General features: G+C 34.1%; 1 protein-coding gene across 1 annotated transcript in view; it reads right to left on the bottom strand.

Moving 5' to 3' along the window:
• LOC124636611 (organic solute transporter alpha-like protein) overlaps positions 1–17,643 on the bottom strand; it is a 22,253-nt gene extending 4,610 nt beyond the window's left edge. Inside the window, exons 1-3 of the mRNA XM_047172777.1 lie at positions 17,167–17,643; positions 10,975–11,123; positions 2,615–2,763 (exon numbers count right to left, since the gene is read on the bottom strand). Coding sequence (XP_047028733.1) covers positions 2,615–2,763; positions 10,975–11,123; positions 17,167–17,323 — 455 coding nt within the window. The 5' untranslated portion in view covers positions 17,324–17,643. The remainder of the gene's footprint in view (positions 1–2,614; positions 2,764–10,974; positions 11,124–17,166) is intronic.

Genomic DNA, 17,643 nt, shown 5'->3' with positions numbered 1-17,643 from the left:
TCATTGGTGTCTAAGATATACTTAGAAAGTACATACAAACTTAGAAAAGTTGCATTGGTACTTGCCTGACTTGGAATCGAACCCGCGCCCTCATACTCGAGAGGTTGGTTCTTTGCCCACTAGGCCACCACGACTTTTTCATTTTATAATAAAATCGTGACATAATCCATATAAATACCTAAAAACGACTTCAATTCAATACCTGTGCATTTGAGACGTTTGTTTGCACCGACCCAGAAAATCATTGTAGCGTTAAGTTGTGGATCAATGTTTATAAAAAAAGTTGTTATTTTCCGCATATTTCCTAAAATGCCACGTACATTGTTGGTCAACTACAATGTCATTGTCAGTGCGGTTATCAGCAACCGAAATAGAACGATTGTTGATGTATATCAAATAGCTATTAACGTATTTTATGCACCCAGCTTATAATTATTCGATAACCATAACCCGCTTTTAACACGCTCTATGCAAATCAATAACTGCGCGTGTTACAAGTGGTGTTTTAATTTTCACATTCACAGTGCATAAAAAACATAATAACTAGCCGCAGGTACGTGTGTAAAGCTATAGCAAATCTGGCTAAAGAGTTTAAAAACTGCGTACGTATTTAAACAAAAAAATATATTTATCTTCCCATGGATGTACCGTAAAGATTCTGTAAACATTATCTTGTAACCACATCCTCTTGAGACCCACACACTGCAAACTTATAGTCGGTCGATAGTTTGTTTGGACACATATGAAGATGAATAGTAGTACGCACATTACAAAGATCAGGTACTAACCCGGTAAGTATCAGACCGTCTGAAAACTTTAATTGCAATCGAAATTCTCACAAAAAAATAGCCATTAATCGGGTCAACTCGGCCGACTTTTAGTCTGCAGTATGCTCTTACTTCAAGAGTGGTTACTCAGTAATTTCACCTCTTTCAACACGAACCTTCGCGGATAAAGTAGCGGACGCCTCTACATGCAAGCAAGAGTTCATGTTACCTAAGAACTTTGCAATAGGTAACATAACTAATCTCTTCTGTGTACTGCGGCACAATTCTTATCTACTAAGCTTTATTTACTATACCAATTAAACAATTACCTAAGCTTCTTATTCGTTATCAATGCAAATTGATATAACGCGAGATAGATATATGCCTATAGCTATAGGTACGTAGTTTTGCATAGTTTTGGTTATCTGCTTGCGTAAATCGTAACAGATATAGTCAAGAGAAATCGAATGCCAGCATCACTATATAAACGCATAAATGACACCGTTAAGCTTAGACGGATTGAATAAATTTCGTCTGTTAGCAAGTTTATTCCTAGGTCCACTTTAAATAAATAAATGTGTATCTATCAGTATACTAGGTAAGCATGTATTATTCTAAAGCCTTATAATCACTAAGGTACACTAGCTAGGTTCTAATATCAACGAACACAGGTTTTCCAAAGATAGAATACAATACCTAATTGCTCCTAAACTGCAAATGCCAGTGCTTAATAAATTTTATAGCTCATCAAATATTTTCTATAAATAGAAACAAATTATAAATTAATTTAATCTTGCTATCCATATCTACATTTATGTTTGCGATCGGAAAATTTATTATGACAGCCAGTATTCAGGCGTCGCACCGAAGATGATGGTGGCCAAAATATTTTAAAATACCTCAAAGTAAATACCTCTAAAAAAATATTAAATTACAGATCAGCCTACAACAACTTCGATTTTATACCATACGAGTAGTTTTTTTATAAAAGAACACTTTACTTAATTAAAATTATTAACCACGCACTCGAAATAGCAAAACCTATTTCCAAATGCCAGAGCTATTATTGTTAAAGATATTAAATTGCTTCCTTATTTGATGCAAAAAAAAACAACGCACAACACAAAAGTTCATTTTGTATTTATTGATTGATTGAATAATAATGGCGTCCTAGCCGATTGTCGACCACGTTAACAGCTGGGGCCCGATTCTCCTAAGTTAATAATGTCAAAATCGAATAGTAATCGAATCGCAATACGATCGTAATAACAGTTTTAACCATATCGGGCATTCTGCTACTAATAAAAGACCAATCGTATTCGATTGACATTTGATTGGTGTGCGATTGGTATGCTATTTTGGTAATTTTGGTCTATACGGTAGTTTGCCGTGCAATCATTTTGCAATCGTAAAACATTTGCAGACAAAATGATTCATTATTGAATGACAGAAAAGAATAAAAACGTTTATTTCAAAGAAAAAATAGCGGAATGCCACATACGCTTCAATAGTAATCGAGTCGGGATTGGATCTCAGTCGAATCGAGTCGAACGTCAATCGAAGGTCGCTTAAGTAAAATTAGGAGAATCGGGCCCCTGTTCTCACTAAAGAGATCAGCCAGCTTCGCAGGACATTTAGTGTACAAGTATATTTTCGCAGACACAGGTGCACTCTCTATTCCTTCCCTATCATATTCCCATAGACGGCAATCCTACACGATCATAGATCAGGTGCAGGGCTGACATTAACTTGCTCTCCGATGCACGGGTGAATCAATCATGAACCTCTAAGTTCCGGGTTGCGAAATGGCTTTGTGGGTTTTTTTAGAAACTGAATTGAATACGGACCTGACAAACTGTTCGATGCCACCGCATTCGGCTACGATTAAGCAGAATAACTGGTACAAAGCTATCATGACTGTCTCTTGTGCAATCGCTTCGGTTGGTACCCTGGATCTCGGCACTATTAGTGTGACGAACGATGTCGCTGCCACGATCTGGAAAAAGTTAAGAACTATTTTAGATAGAATTAAAACAAACGACGAGTCATACGTAAGAAATTAATTTGGGATGAAAAACTTAATTTCGTGAATCTTACGTAAATATTGCAGCAATTTTCATTACATAATTCGTTATCAAGTAATTTATCATCTTGTGTGTACCAAAATTAAATTTCCACGATAGTTTACCTACATACGTAAATAACGTACTATTTGGCATCCGATTTTCATGAACAGTTTACGTAAGAAAACAACTTCTTTTCTGAAAAAAATACCAGAATTTTCTACATAACTTAACATAAAATGCCAAACTACGTCAACAGTGTGAGAACTTACCTACATGAATCACTCGTATAACTGAAACCTCAACATCAAAATTAATTAATTAATTTTATGAAAGAATTAAAATTTTATGAAAGAATTAAAATAAGTTTTATTAATTGGGTTGCTCTAGTAAGTACCGATGTAACTTATTCAATGTAAGTATTTTTTTTCATTTCCGATTTCCCTAAATAGCTACATACATAATTATTGAATTTAACTTCTTTTAAATTGTATACAGTTTTGACGTGACAACGTCTTATAAATCGATGGAGCCGGCTGCACGCACGAAAAAACATGACTCATGCGGCGTTACCTCGCTCTGAGGCGTTACCTCGCTCTGAGGCGTTACCTCGCTCTGAGGCGTTACCTCGCTCTGAGGCGTTCCATCGCACAATCGGTTTACGCGTTCGGCAGCGTTCGACATCTGTCTCTCTCCCACTTGAGTGAGCGATGCGTCCGCGTAAACAGCTGCTATTCAATAATATATTTACATATTTTCGTCAAGTATGAAGTGCAGTGAAAAATGAATGTGGTGTAAATTGTTTATAGCAACGATAATTGCGACGATAAAGGTAATGATTCTTTCGATATTAAATATATGTTCAGTGATATATTGTCGAATATTCGTGCTTTCATAATTAAAATAAATAGCATCAGTCCGCTAGTGCAGCGATTGTAGGTTATGCTATAACAAAACTATAATAATAAGGTAATAGAACTATTTCACGATCGGTAAAAAATCAATTACTTTACTATTCGATCGAAATAATTATGGAGCATAGCCAGTGTTGGGCAAAATGAGATCTAACTACTGATTACTAACTACAACTACATATTGTAGTTAGTAATCAAAACTGCAAATTACATTAAATAATTGTAAAAAGTAGTTCAAAAATTTGATTACTAACTACAAATTGTAGTTGCAATCACGATTACGAGATTACTTTTTATAACTACCTACACATTTTAAATAATCAATCGCGCGTTCATGTACTGACTTGTCGTTTGCTAGTTAAGTACAGTTACCGGCACGGAAGTCGAGCCCTGACCTGCGCAGAAGTGATTTATTGGGTCCCTTTTGTGGTATGAAGGGAGCGCGGGGGCGGCGGTAAAGCGGTGATTGGCCCGCAGCGCATCGCGTCATAGCCGTCTCTCGGGATTGGTTCTTAGCTGCGGTTGACGTACGTCAGGACGACGAAACACTTCGGGCCAATTTAATTGACACCAATTTTTATAAAATATATTTTTCTTTTTTATAAAAAATGTTTTTCATTTAATTAAAGAATAAATTAAATTCGAGGTAAAAAATGTTAATAAGAAAAGTACCAAGGTACGAAGTATTTTTTTCTTGTCAAACCAGAAAATTTAACCTATATTTTAAATTAGAAACACTTTTGATTATCTAATTCCATCCCAATTTCCATTTCTCAATTAAATCAATCAATATATTTTTTTTCTTTAAATCACTGAGCCAGTATGAAATTACTTAGGGAACTTAGGAAAATAAAAAAAAATATATTTAAAAAAAAAAAATGACATAATTGTATTTATGCGTACAAATAAATGTAACTTGATCAGTTCAATTATGATTTCCATTAACCTCCTTTTCTACATCCATACAAAATATCTATCAAACAAATAAAATGAAAATTTTCTTTTGAAAAATGCAACCATTCCATCAGTATTTTCTTATGACGTTGTCACGTTCAACTATCGTCAGTAAACCGACTTTACAGACAACCAATTTTTATTTCATTTTTTTTAATCTCCATTAACAGCAACAATTGAATGTATTCTTAATTACAATTACTTTATGCAAGTCTTTCCCACAGCTCACGGCAAACTACTAAAGTATTAAAAATCGGTCAAGTACAAGTGACAAAGCATCACAAATCATTAATTCATAACCACAGTGATTGTCAAGCAATTAAGGTTTCAATATCCAATAAACTTTTAACAAGCAAGTGAATTTGAAAATTGATGTCAAAATGATGGAAAAACTGTAACTAGAGGATGGCACTACAACACCCGTTAACTTAAACATTAGTTGCTTACTTTTGACTTATTTGTAAACAGAAACGCGATCATTTATATTACGTAACGAAACCGTGGCTAAGTTACAGCCTTAAGTGTTGATCGATCATAAGGTTAAGCTACTATCTATGTATCTAAAAATAATTCTTCATCATTCAACAGGGACGTTAAATTGGTGGGTCCAGGCTGTCATTTAAATATCTTTGGCAATCGTTATAGCAGGAAAGCCTGACAAACAGTTTTACAGGGCACTGACAGTTACTGCTACTGAAGTGGTTTACAATCCTACTTATATTATAAATGTGAAAGTTTGTGAGAATGTATGGATGTATGTTTGTTATTCAATCACGCAAAAACGGTTGGACCGATTTGGTTGAAATTTGGTATGTAGATAGGTGATACCCTGAATTAACACATAGGCTACTTTTTATCAACACACCACGCGGGCGAAGCCGCTGGCGAAAGCTAGTGTCCTATAATCAAGTCAGGGTGTAATTTCCTTGCTTGCGTGCGTCAACCATTTGTCACTTTCTTATCAGTGAGTTATTCAACTGGTTAAATGTATGCTATTATCTACTCCAAATCTACTTCAATTCGACAGCCGAAAAGTTTCTATTTTTATCACAGTATTTACGTCATAGCAATACGGAATACCTATTCATCAGGAATATTTGAATCCCCTATCTGTGTTATTTTTCCGGGGTCACTGTTATTATGTAAATTGACAAATATTATCTTTTCGTTACAAGTCTTGTTATTATTGGAATGTTCATGAAACATCACGCCTAGCATTCATGGCTATAAACATTAATTTTGTTAATTGAAGTCTAGTCTCTTCCCAGTTATATCCTCAGTTGTATTTATTGCTATTGTCTAAAACCTAAATTCGTATGTAAAAACCTAAATCCTCCACCACCACTGGACGATAGAGTCCCAGTTTTTTGGAAGATGAATGTGGGGCCGAGGCCAACACGCTAAACCTCTTTTGCGGCTTAGAAAATTACGTTATTTTTGCGTCTTAGCATGCCTGCCTTCCACAATTTATCATTGACGCTATCGATTTATCTTTTTCAATTCTGCCGTTATTCATTTACTGCTACTCCCATGATCAGTTGGTCATGCAATTTTAAAAGTAATTTAAAGTTTAAAGTAATGAATTTTAAAGGTTTAGGTGTGTACAAAAACTTGGTTGCATAATAGTTCTAATAACACCTATTCCTTTGTTTTCGTGTGAATTAACTATTTATACCTATGCCATTATCTAAACGCTTCAGTTTAATAAATCCAACAACCCTATTTATTTTATAAATAAAAACGTAATAGCATGCAGTCTTAAAATTATTACTGTTTTGTTTTTCTCAAGAGTTAACTGATATCGCATATTAAGTGCCGACATCTTTGTTGTTGAAAGAAATAATTAAAAAATGATGCAGTTCCGTACCAACTCCATTTATTCTGAATCATTGACAAAGACTTTCAAGTTTTATAAATGCTATAGGTATATATAAAATACGCTTACTTAAGTATTGAAATACAACCTACAAATCGAACCTGCAAGTATAATTACTTTGATTTTGACCTAAAAGTACAGGTAATCTCTTTCCTCTATTATGAGCTGAGTAAGATATAATAAAATCGTTTCTAAGAAAGTTAGTGTTTCGTCTGTGGCGGTCATCAGAGAGCGGTATTCGTCGCTTGAGTATTGCAAAACAACGACCACTTTACGCAATAATGACCCACGGGCCGCGCGAACAAATCGTACCCTACTTGCCACAAGGATCGATTAACATTATTTTAAAGTTATATGTCTATGCTTATACTAAAATAACGATAAGGATTTTTTTTGTTTGTTTGTACTATTGCTAAAGGCTCTGAAACTATTGAACTGATTTGAAAAATTCCCTCACTTTTGGGAAGCTATCCTACACTATCAACAAGTAACATACTTAGGCTATATTTTATCCGGGTACAGAAAGCAGTTCCCTGGGACGCATGTAAAACAGCGGGAAAGTCTTTATATGATATTTCTGCCCTTAATATTAGTTGTTTTGATATAAAATGGATAGCCACAATTACCAACCATTAATTCAATTCAGTCAGACATTGCAACCACACTTCCATTATATGAATAAGGAAATTACTATTTTATATGCACAATAGTATTAATTATTTATTATTAATATTTCAAGGGACTTGTTATACGACTATTATGGGAATGATTTCGTGATATATGACCCAATATATCAGAAATCTATTCCCATAATACTCATATAACAAGTCCCTTGAAACCTGTTGGTACATAGCTAATTAGATCACGTTATTTATTATTACGAACATGACTACTACGTGTTTATGAAGGTTTAATATAGTAAATAAGTACTTCTTCCTTATACAATAAATCCTGTTTACTCATAACTTTATGTGAAACTAGCTTCTGCCAGCGACTTCGTCCGCGTTAGAGTCGGACTTTGTGCAAAGAGAGGAAGAAATAATAAACACCAGCCCCTCCAATTATCTAAATCTATGCATACTTACTGCTACTTTAAGTAATAAAATGTAAACTATTAATAATTTGTAATTTGAACGAATATTTAAACACAAAAATAACTAATAGATACCAACCTATTTTATAAAATAACAACAAAAGAAAGTTAAAAATAAATTATTTAAAACCTAAAAGTCGCGCAATAAGGTTGAACGCTCTGAACGTCTGTTCGCATCAATCGCACCAACAGCCAAATATTGTATGAAGCTCGCGCAGCCACCGCGCCGCGAGTCGCGTCGAGCGCGGCGACCGTTGCACAAAAATGATCCTTATAGCGTGCGTGATTCAGTATTCACGCGCGGTGGCTTATTACCGTTTTTCATGTATAACTTTGGTGTTTCTTTACCGATTTAAGTCATTCTTTTTTTAATTAATAGATAATACTGTTAACTATGTTTAATTAGTGTGAGTGAGTGTTATAAACGAAATAGTAGACAAATATAATCAGAAAGCTCCGAACTGCTAAGCTACCGAGAGTTTTACGTGTTATTGTGAGTCAACCATAAAAGATAGACATATGCTGTCATGGGATATTTTTTACATAATTTTATGAAGAATATTTCCATCGTACATGGTTTCTGTGTAGCTGTAACCATTAAGGCTGCACACGCGACGGAAGCTTAAAAAATGGAGTAACTTCTCCCGTTTTCCCAACATTTACCTTCACTGCTCTGCTCCTATTGATCGTAGCGTGATGGAAAGTATCCTATAACCTGCCCAGGAGTATGAAGAATATTTGTGCCAAGTTTCATTAAAATCCGTCCAGTAGTTTTTGTTTCCATAACGAACATACAGACAGACAGACAGACAGACAGACAGACAGACAGACAGACAGACAAAAATTTTACTGATTGCATTTTTGGCATCAGTATCGATCACTAATCACCCCCTAATAGTTATTTTGGAAATATATTCAATGTACAGAATTGACCTCTCTACAGATTTATTATAAGTATAGATAGATAAATAATAATGGTGTTCATTGTTTAAAACAGGTACTGTAGACAGATAGGTACCTATATTTAAGTGCCTTTTGAAAGAAGGACAATTCAAAAATGCGTGTGGGGTTTTTTTATATATTTGTTTTGCACATAGCTCCGTCATTTACCTACTAATCTATTTGTACTAGGTATTTTTTTTGCGAAGGGTTCTGATACTTCCCAATTGCACCCCACATCTGATCGGCTCTGACTCTGACAGTGGAAACGTTAAGAAAGGAAAAATAATGTCAGTCGTTAAGTGTATGAAGTGTAAAACGAGCATAGGCTCATTTTGGAAATAGACACTGAAAAGCAAGAAATAAAAAACTTTTTGGAAATATAACGGTTGTGTCTTGTAAGAGTTGCCATTCCCACTCAAAGACGTAACTGTTTTAATAACTGAAAAAATTATGTTTCTTTACAGAATTTTATGAAATTGAATTTATTCATATCTACTTAAACTGTTTAAACTCGAAACTGAGTAAAATTGAATTAAGTTCAAGTATAACATTTTAACGGTCAAGTACACAATATTTATTGTTATAGCAAGGTCGTATAAGTAGGTAAATCAAAGGATATTTACCTAGAGACTGATTTATTCAAACATTTTGTTAAAGGAGGATAGACCTTGTTTTTCTCTAACACCTATTATTTGTTCTAGGCACAGCAGAATATCGATAAATTATGTTTACCCAAAGTTCTCGTAACGTAACGTTAGTTTTTAAAATCTGAAGTCAAGTTATTTTAAAGCTAACATTATTACACACGTTTCTTAGAAATTGTACCTACGTAATAAACAAGATTAAAAAAAATCTAACATGAAATATTACAAAGTTAAAAAATGCGTAGCTAACAAAACAAAAGATCAATTTCCTTTCAAAATCTATACTACCTTCTACACCGACTTCGTGTAATGGTAAATAAATTGATATGTTTGCCAAGTCGATCGAAGGACAGTTTACTTAGGGTTCATGAATAATTAACCCATAGTTCCCTAATTAACGAGAGTGGTAGAGATAAGTCAACCCACTTAACTTCTTCATTAAGAGTAGCCTTAATGAAGGTGCGTGCTATCGCTTATTACTCATTTTCCGTATCAGTAACACTCTCCCGTACCTACTGGTAGTAAAATTGTAAAACTCTTCCTGACTTGGGCATTTTAGTCGATAAAAGATAACCAGACATTTTGTTATTATTAATACCAACTTTCATGAAATAAGTTTAAAGCTACATAGTTCCTTTCTTTGATGAGGTGTATTATTCTACTAATTTATTTTACTAAAGCCAAAAATAATTTTTGTAATATCGACTCTCCATGAGGCAATTTGAATGCAGAATAATTTGTGAATAATAAATAAGTAAAAGTGTTTTAAAAATTTGCATTTGTAACACAAGGACAAAAAGCTTTCAATTTTTATGAACGCCTTGTGCCAACTGGTGTTCACATTAACCTCATATTTTATATTAACACGATTCAGCCAGAATAATCGAAAATGGTTTACCAATAATACTATAACTTAGCCATTATTCACATTGACATAGAGCTGGAAATTCGGCAACTTCTGGGAATGATATTGTGACTACAAATAAAAAAAAGTTCGACTGTCACAGTTGACCAGACATAACCCAACACATTACAATAATAATTACTTGTCGAAAAACCTGCCGTTTTTAAATTACTTCGAAAATTGGTATCAATGACTTGCTGAAATTAACTTAACTCGGAACCACGTCTTGTAAGACCTTTGACTAATAGAATGTCGAATCAGAGATATGATTCACGAGTCAAAGATGTTTGGTAGCTAATGCTCGGCGTTCACGAGAAGTCATAGCTTTACTATGCCCCAAAGGCAGCAGATCAGTTAGATCGTTAACTAAAAACCTCCCCCTTTGGCAACCCTATAAGACTCCCCACGACCTCTATTACCAATCTCGATCGTACCAAAAGGGGATTATGCACCTTCTTACATACAGGCTAGAAGCCATTCTTGCAGAATGAACGTGTTACTCGAAATAATTCCTGCATCCATGCCCTTCAAGGCTAAACAAAAAAATGTTATGCTGCCACCGATTGTTTCCGGTGAGGCCTAGTACACAGGCCGGTCTCCATTTATACAAGTCGATAAATACAAATATGCGTAGCAATAAATTCCAATTTTGTAACAAAAACTAGCAGCCACTTTTTGTGCGCTAGAATATAAGGGTTTCCAAGTAAGACTGCGGGAATGACGGTTGCATCTACATACACCTTGATAAAGCTAAACTATATGACGAGGTGTGAATATCTATTTCTAGTAGGACAATGAACAAGAAATGAGCACTTACAGGATAAATACTTAATAAGACGGCTACGTGTGAGATTTTGTCGCGCCAGTGCCTGAGCGCCGACCGCAGAGTGATTACGTAGAGAGCGCATATTGCGAGAAGCACCACTAGACTGCAGGCCCAGAGTACCCAGGCGTATCCGTGGAGAGCTGTAAAAAAAATAGTATTATTATCGAAAAAAAAAATATTTATATATTTTTCTAATTATATTTTTTCTTGTTTGAAAAGGTGTAATACAACCAGTGTTGCATTTTTCATAATTTATTTCGTCTTCGCCTTGCCCTGTTCCTAGTCCCTTTGATGATTGACATTGAATAAAAAATATTTTACAGCTAGCCAGCAATATTTTTACATTAATGACACTATCACTCAAACAAAACAACATAATTTTGATCAATCTACGTATTATTTAAACCGATTCATTTACGTCAACCAAACAAAGATCTTGCCAAATGAAACTGGCACATCAAATAAAACGAAGACATATATTTTCATAAAGACTATACAAACAACGTAAGTTCTATCAAAGAATTATTTCATATGATACCCATCCGTCGCCTTAAGCTTAACAAATATAGGCTCAGAAAACGTGACTGCGTTGTCAAAAGCTATTTATAACCAGACTTGTTCCAGTGCAGAGTCAGTAATGGGCTAAAAAAGGAAAAAATCTTCCACAAGAGCATAAACTATATAATAGCGTATTAAATAGACTGGTGGTAGTCGTGAGATATATTTTTCAATTCTTGGTATTAATATATAGGCAGAACAAAAAAAATAGCAACGTAGCGACTCTTTTTATAAGAACTAGTATTGAAAATGTTCAAAAGAGTATTTGCCCAACACACATGCCCATGAGTTTTCAGTTCTTACTTCTTTCTGAAAACTGCCGTAACGTAATGTGACCAACTAAAAATATGTTACCTTAAACACATAACATTACAGGTAGGTACCTAAGTTAATTTATCGCCAGTAATAGAATGTTATTTAAATAGTTAATTACAAATTCGAGCACAATATTGACGTAAGTAGATAAACATGTTCCAAACTTTCCATTTTATTTACTCTATGTTTAGCAAATAATAGTCTTCATTTCACTGAACAGAATATTAAGCTACTTACATACAAACTATTACATGAAGGTACTTTATTTTAACCCGAGTATTTAGATTCCTTTTCATAATTCAAGAATAAATAATTGCCATTTAGATTACAGACATAATAATTAACTAAAATGAAAGGAATTTGCCTAAATATGATTTCCATAATTCAATAAACAAAATCTATTCGACTATTTACATTATCTACTTATTAATATGCAAAACCACTTAGGTAAGCAAATTTTTCGCTTGGCAGTTTACATACAGCATGACGTTCATACGTACATGGTACTTTCTTACGTACATTTGGGAACCTGAGATAAAAAAATAACGTAATTGCTATCACACTTTTCTTAATTTATTTCAAAATAAAATGTAGGTTAATGGAGAACTGATACCTGTTTCCAAAATTCAAAGTTTATTAACCCTTCGAGCGATGCACATGTGGAAATTTTGATCTATTTATTTCGCGTAAAAATGGTGCTTACAATTAATTTGATCACACCATGTTCACTGCCCTGAATTTCATGTCAACAACCGTATCATTAACAAAAATAATATTTATCATGGGGTGTGCCCAAAAACAAAGGTCAATGTGTCATGCAACTAGAGAAATACTAAAAAACGTAAAATTAGGTTTACGCATGAACGGGTTGAAGGCGTATAATCCACAATACGTAATGCGTAATGCCTACATACTTTCATTTCATTTAACACGAATATATGTTGTACAGTTGAGTAATAATTTACGACAGAACATTGCGATTCATTTGGAACTAAACTAAAATTGATTTATGAAATCTATCATACTGGCTTGCTACAGAAAAATCTAACCAAAAATTTTAGGTTCCGGTGGAATACTGTCTATGAGCGAAATAAAACCAATTTTCTAAAGTCATAATAATATGACACGGTAGCGTCAGTAAATGTTAGTACCAATTACACAAGTCTAGGAATTCATGAAACTATACCCCTGGGAAGAGACACAATTAGGTTATTCAATTGTTTCAACGAATTAATCTTCCATATTTCATTTTGATTATTATACTATCGCCATGTTCATTTGTAGTTCATAATAGCTGTAATTAATTTCATTCATAGCTTCACGTGCTAACTCGTGACTTAGGGTTACTCCCTCATGTAAGGTAAATACTGTAATTTGATAAAAAAATATTCCCAATTAATTCTGATGCAAAGTTTCATTATGTTCTACGGTCTGCCAAAAGTGGTTTTACTGTTGACTGAACTAATCTTCTAAAGAGATCCTTGGAAATTGGATTATTTAAAAGAAGAAGAAGTATCGCTTTTTTACTGTTTAAAAGCCATCAATAGATTCATTCCAATATCTCGAAACATGGGATGTTTCAACTGGGTGTGCGTGCTGCTTTTAATTCGGCATTGGTCATGTCTCAATTAACACCACAATTGGTCTAATTGGGCAAGGCACGTGGATCTATGAAGGAAATAACTATGACAGTGGAACATAATTAACGAGAAGAATCTTAATTAATATCTGAGGTTGAAGCAATAATTAGATACGCATTATATTTATGAATAAAAATAAGATGTGAGTTATTGTAGAAAAGTAATTAAAAGGAGCACGCGATGATAAAATTCTAAATTGCATTCGTTCGCTTGTAGGACATAGTTTTTCTCATCTCATAGTTCATCTCATACTAGTCACTAATTTTGACTCGACGCTTTGAAACTATCTTAGATCTTTTACGTATGCATGAGAAATCAGAGGCACGCAACATTACGAGTAAGTGTATGCATCTTATGCAAGTTTTCATATGTAGCCATGCCATGGCTTAGGCAACACATTCTACGCACCTTTCACATCTAGCCCATAAACTACTGGAATTATCAAACAAAACTAGATAATCTTTACCAATGTTATAAATGCAAATATGATTTTGTCTGTTTTCTTTAAGGATAAAACAAAATTGTAACATAATTGTACGGAAATCGCTTTGCCTGAGGAAGACCTTATAGAACACCTTTTTATCCAGATGTCATATAAGTAGAATCCTCAGGTGAAACCCCATCATTGTAACCATAATGGGGACATGATCCTTGTGGCATCGATTATTTATAGTTATCGGCGCGAATCTTGAGCTCTGACCTACATCCGCGCAGAAGTGATTTATTAGCAAAGAACCAATCCCGAGTGACGGCTATGACGCGATGCACTGCGGGCCAATCACCGCTTTAGCTCGCCCCCGCGTCGCACTCATACCACAAAAGGGACCCAATAAATTACTTCTGCGCAGGTAAAGGTCGGAGCTCAAGATTCGTGCCGATAACTATAATATGCCTAATGTGCTTGTGTGTTACGTAGAATTGCGCCCCAAACAGACCATAAAATTACACACATATATTTTGTAGAAAAGTTATGGCATAATGATGTTGCTCGATAGTAAATAGTGCAGCACTTCAGGGAGCAATAGCCATGAGATTAATTTCCGCCATCATCACTTGAATGGAAAGTTATTACGCGTGTTATAAGTACCTACGTGTTGTGGCAAGTGAAGAGGAAAAAGAAAACCTCGTGTTACTCGTGTAGTTATTCTAAGCAAGCGATGGACTCTTTCAAAGCCTTTTATTTATAGTTTCTATCACCATTACTTGGTAATAGCTTATAATTTTAACCAAAATTAAATCTGAATAATGTGATGTTAATGGTGTGTCTTAATTTAAATAAAAAGCCGGCACTAGCCAACCTCTTTTCTTAAGTTTTTATTTGTTAATCCCCAAGTATAAATTGAGAGCTTTAAAATGTGTTAATTAATTTTGCGAAAATTGGAAAACTCGGAGAAGTGAGTGTAATACTGAATACTGACTATTCGCTGGAATTTGTAAAGTACTTAGCAACAGAAGAACTCTAATGCGATTTATTATGTATGCGTTCAGTACAAAGCCTGCACCACGGAATATTTAAACAGTGCCTGCACTATGCAGCCTTTGATTGTAATGCCAGTCACTAACAGAGCTTAATCACGTTTGGATTTTGCACCGGCAACTTTACGCCATTCTAAAAGCAGCGTACACTGCATGAGTCAAGTACCTTCGCAGCTTATTTTTAATAGAGTATCATTATCTGCGTACCTATATATTGCAACCGTAATTTATATTGCACTAGGTACAACACGCAATGTCGTCCGTGTTGTACTAGATTTATTATGCTATTATAATGTTTGGAAATATTATTTATTATTGTACCTAATATTATGTCTTGAAGCTTTAGCTGTATCCGCTATTATTGGTGTTTAGTTCCTTTATGATGTTCTTTCGGAGTCAAAATACTTAATCGATTATTGTTTTTCGATTACGTTCGATTAATTTACTCTTTGTACTTAAATAGACGTGGATAATGATAGGTCTGCTGACTCTTGCATGTTCTCGAAAGCATCTTGTTGAGCAAGTTTTGCAGTGAAACATTAAACTCGGGACTATACATATATACATCTCGTAAATGTCAAGCTTGAATTCCCTTGAACTTAAGTCAACCCTTTGCAAGTCAGGAAGTATGACCACTGCCATTTTTTAATTTATACTTAATTATTTTAATAGGTATTGTCAGTAACGAAAGATTTGTTAACACAATGAATATTTTAAAATTGGAAGACCTGTGTTCTTTTGAAAATATCTAATGAGCAAGTTACTTGTCGTGACAACGTTACTTATGAGCTTTTCGGAGATTTTAGTCATTTTTGCGTAAGTGGACTTTTCTTGCTGACCGCACATTCAGTTTTTGATTCACTCGATCTATTAATTTATGTTTTTTTATACACGATTTCACAATAAAAGTCAAATGGTGTTAAAGTCAGACTGTATACATATTCTGATAAACCTTTGATTGGAAAATCCTAAGATGTTATGTCCTTCATCTTTTTTAACTCAACAAACAAAACAACTTTAATACTGGCTGTTCTTCGGACATGGGATGTATGCTTAGCCATTCAACGTGGTAATACAGACAGTCTTCTGTTAACATAGAATTTTAGTATTAGAAGGTAATTGCAAGTTTATAAATATAGTTCGTAGGTATTTAAGTACCTATGTGTAAATAACTTTATTTATAAACGGGTTCATTGATCCGAATTCAGGCGTTACTCTTAAAAGTCTTTTGTACGGATGAGTTTTGAATTTACATAGGACTACTTAAGTAGAACTTACTTACTACTTTAATGAAGTCCTGTAACGCAGACCTTCATTGTGTTGATGTTACCATATTTAGTTGTTTTGCTGAGATAAGCTGATAAGAATAACCAAACTAATATTGATTCCTAACAGATATCGGATGATAGTAACTGATGTTCAGAATAATGAATCATTGAAATTTTCAGATGTACCTACCTACCAATGTAAAATAGGTACCTACGGGTACATATATTTAAACTTCCAGAATATTAATGTTAACTGCTTTTTCTTTACTTTACGCTTTTTCTTTCAGGTTAGAATTTAATGAATATTAATAAATATATTTCGTGGGGGAAATATACTTTCTTTTGTTTCATCATATCTTCAAGGATATTGCTTTTATCAGTCCTTTCATGAGATACATTCAAAATAATTTAATAAAACAGGAAGGTAAGATTTAATAATTATTTGACCGTATACCTCTTAAAAACAAATAAGAATATTTTTACATGGCATAATAATTGAATATATCATTTAAACAAATAAAAAAAAACCTTTTAAACTTTTACAAAGCTTTGTGACAATATCTGCATTATCTTACTAACAAGGAATAAATGCAGGGTAGATTTTATAGGATATAGGTAGTTGGGTGTAGGAACATAAAATAGATATTCAATTAAGGTAGGTAACTATTCAATAATTTTTGGATATGTCTAATAGGTACTTAGATCGAAAAATACTTACGTCTAGACATGAATCAAACAAACTTGTAAGATTCTCATTTAGGTTTATTTCTAATTAGCTTAAAATAAAAGGGATAGTATTATATATTTTTACATTTCAGCATGTCTGTAAGCATGAGGGGGCTATTTAATTTTACTGAGAAAAAAAACTTTAAAAAATCTACGTTATCTTAAGTCGGTTTAATTACAATTAATGATTGTTAAATTACCTGAGAAGTAGGACGCAAAGTCGGGATGCTGGCTATAGCTATGGCACAAAAGCGTTGTATTAATTGCATTGTTCGATTCTGGTAAAGATTTGTCTGCGCTTATGTGACGAGCTGTGAGAATACGCGGCCCACTGCTAGCTTCGCCTGACAAATTCATTTTATCCAAGTCACTTAATCTCGTTTACAAATAAAACTTAAACTTTGTTTGTTCTTAATATTTAGCCTCACTTTCAGTCAGAAACATTATTGTTTAGATTTAGTTACGGTATTTCACTGGTGGAAAATTAAAGTTCGCGCGCCATCCGCGTCCCACGTTTTATGCGGGCGTCAAGGCAAAGGCATCTGAGCATACTGCCAGAGCCGAACTGGCAGCTTGCTGCTGTCGCCGCATATTGCGTTCACTTTCTTTCGACATTTTAGTGGCTTGTCTGCGCAACGCGTTTGCTAGTGACGTTCGAAACTCCTATTTTCTTCCAA

Source organism: Helicoverpa zea, chromosome 14 (assembly GCF_022581195.2).
Source record: "Helicoverpa zea isolate HzStark_Cry1AcR chromosome 14, ilHelZeax1.1, whole genome shotgun sequence".
NCBI lineage: Eukaryota > Metazoa > Arthropoda > Insecta > Lepidoptera > Noctuidae > Helicoverpa > Helicoverpa zea.
The sequence above is the reverse complement of the archived record's forward strand: the minus strand, read 5'-3'. Positions and strand labels throughout refer to the sequence as shown.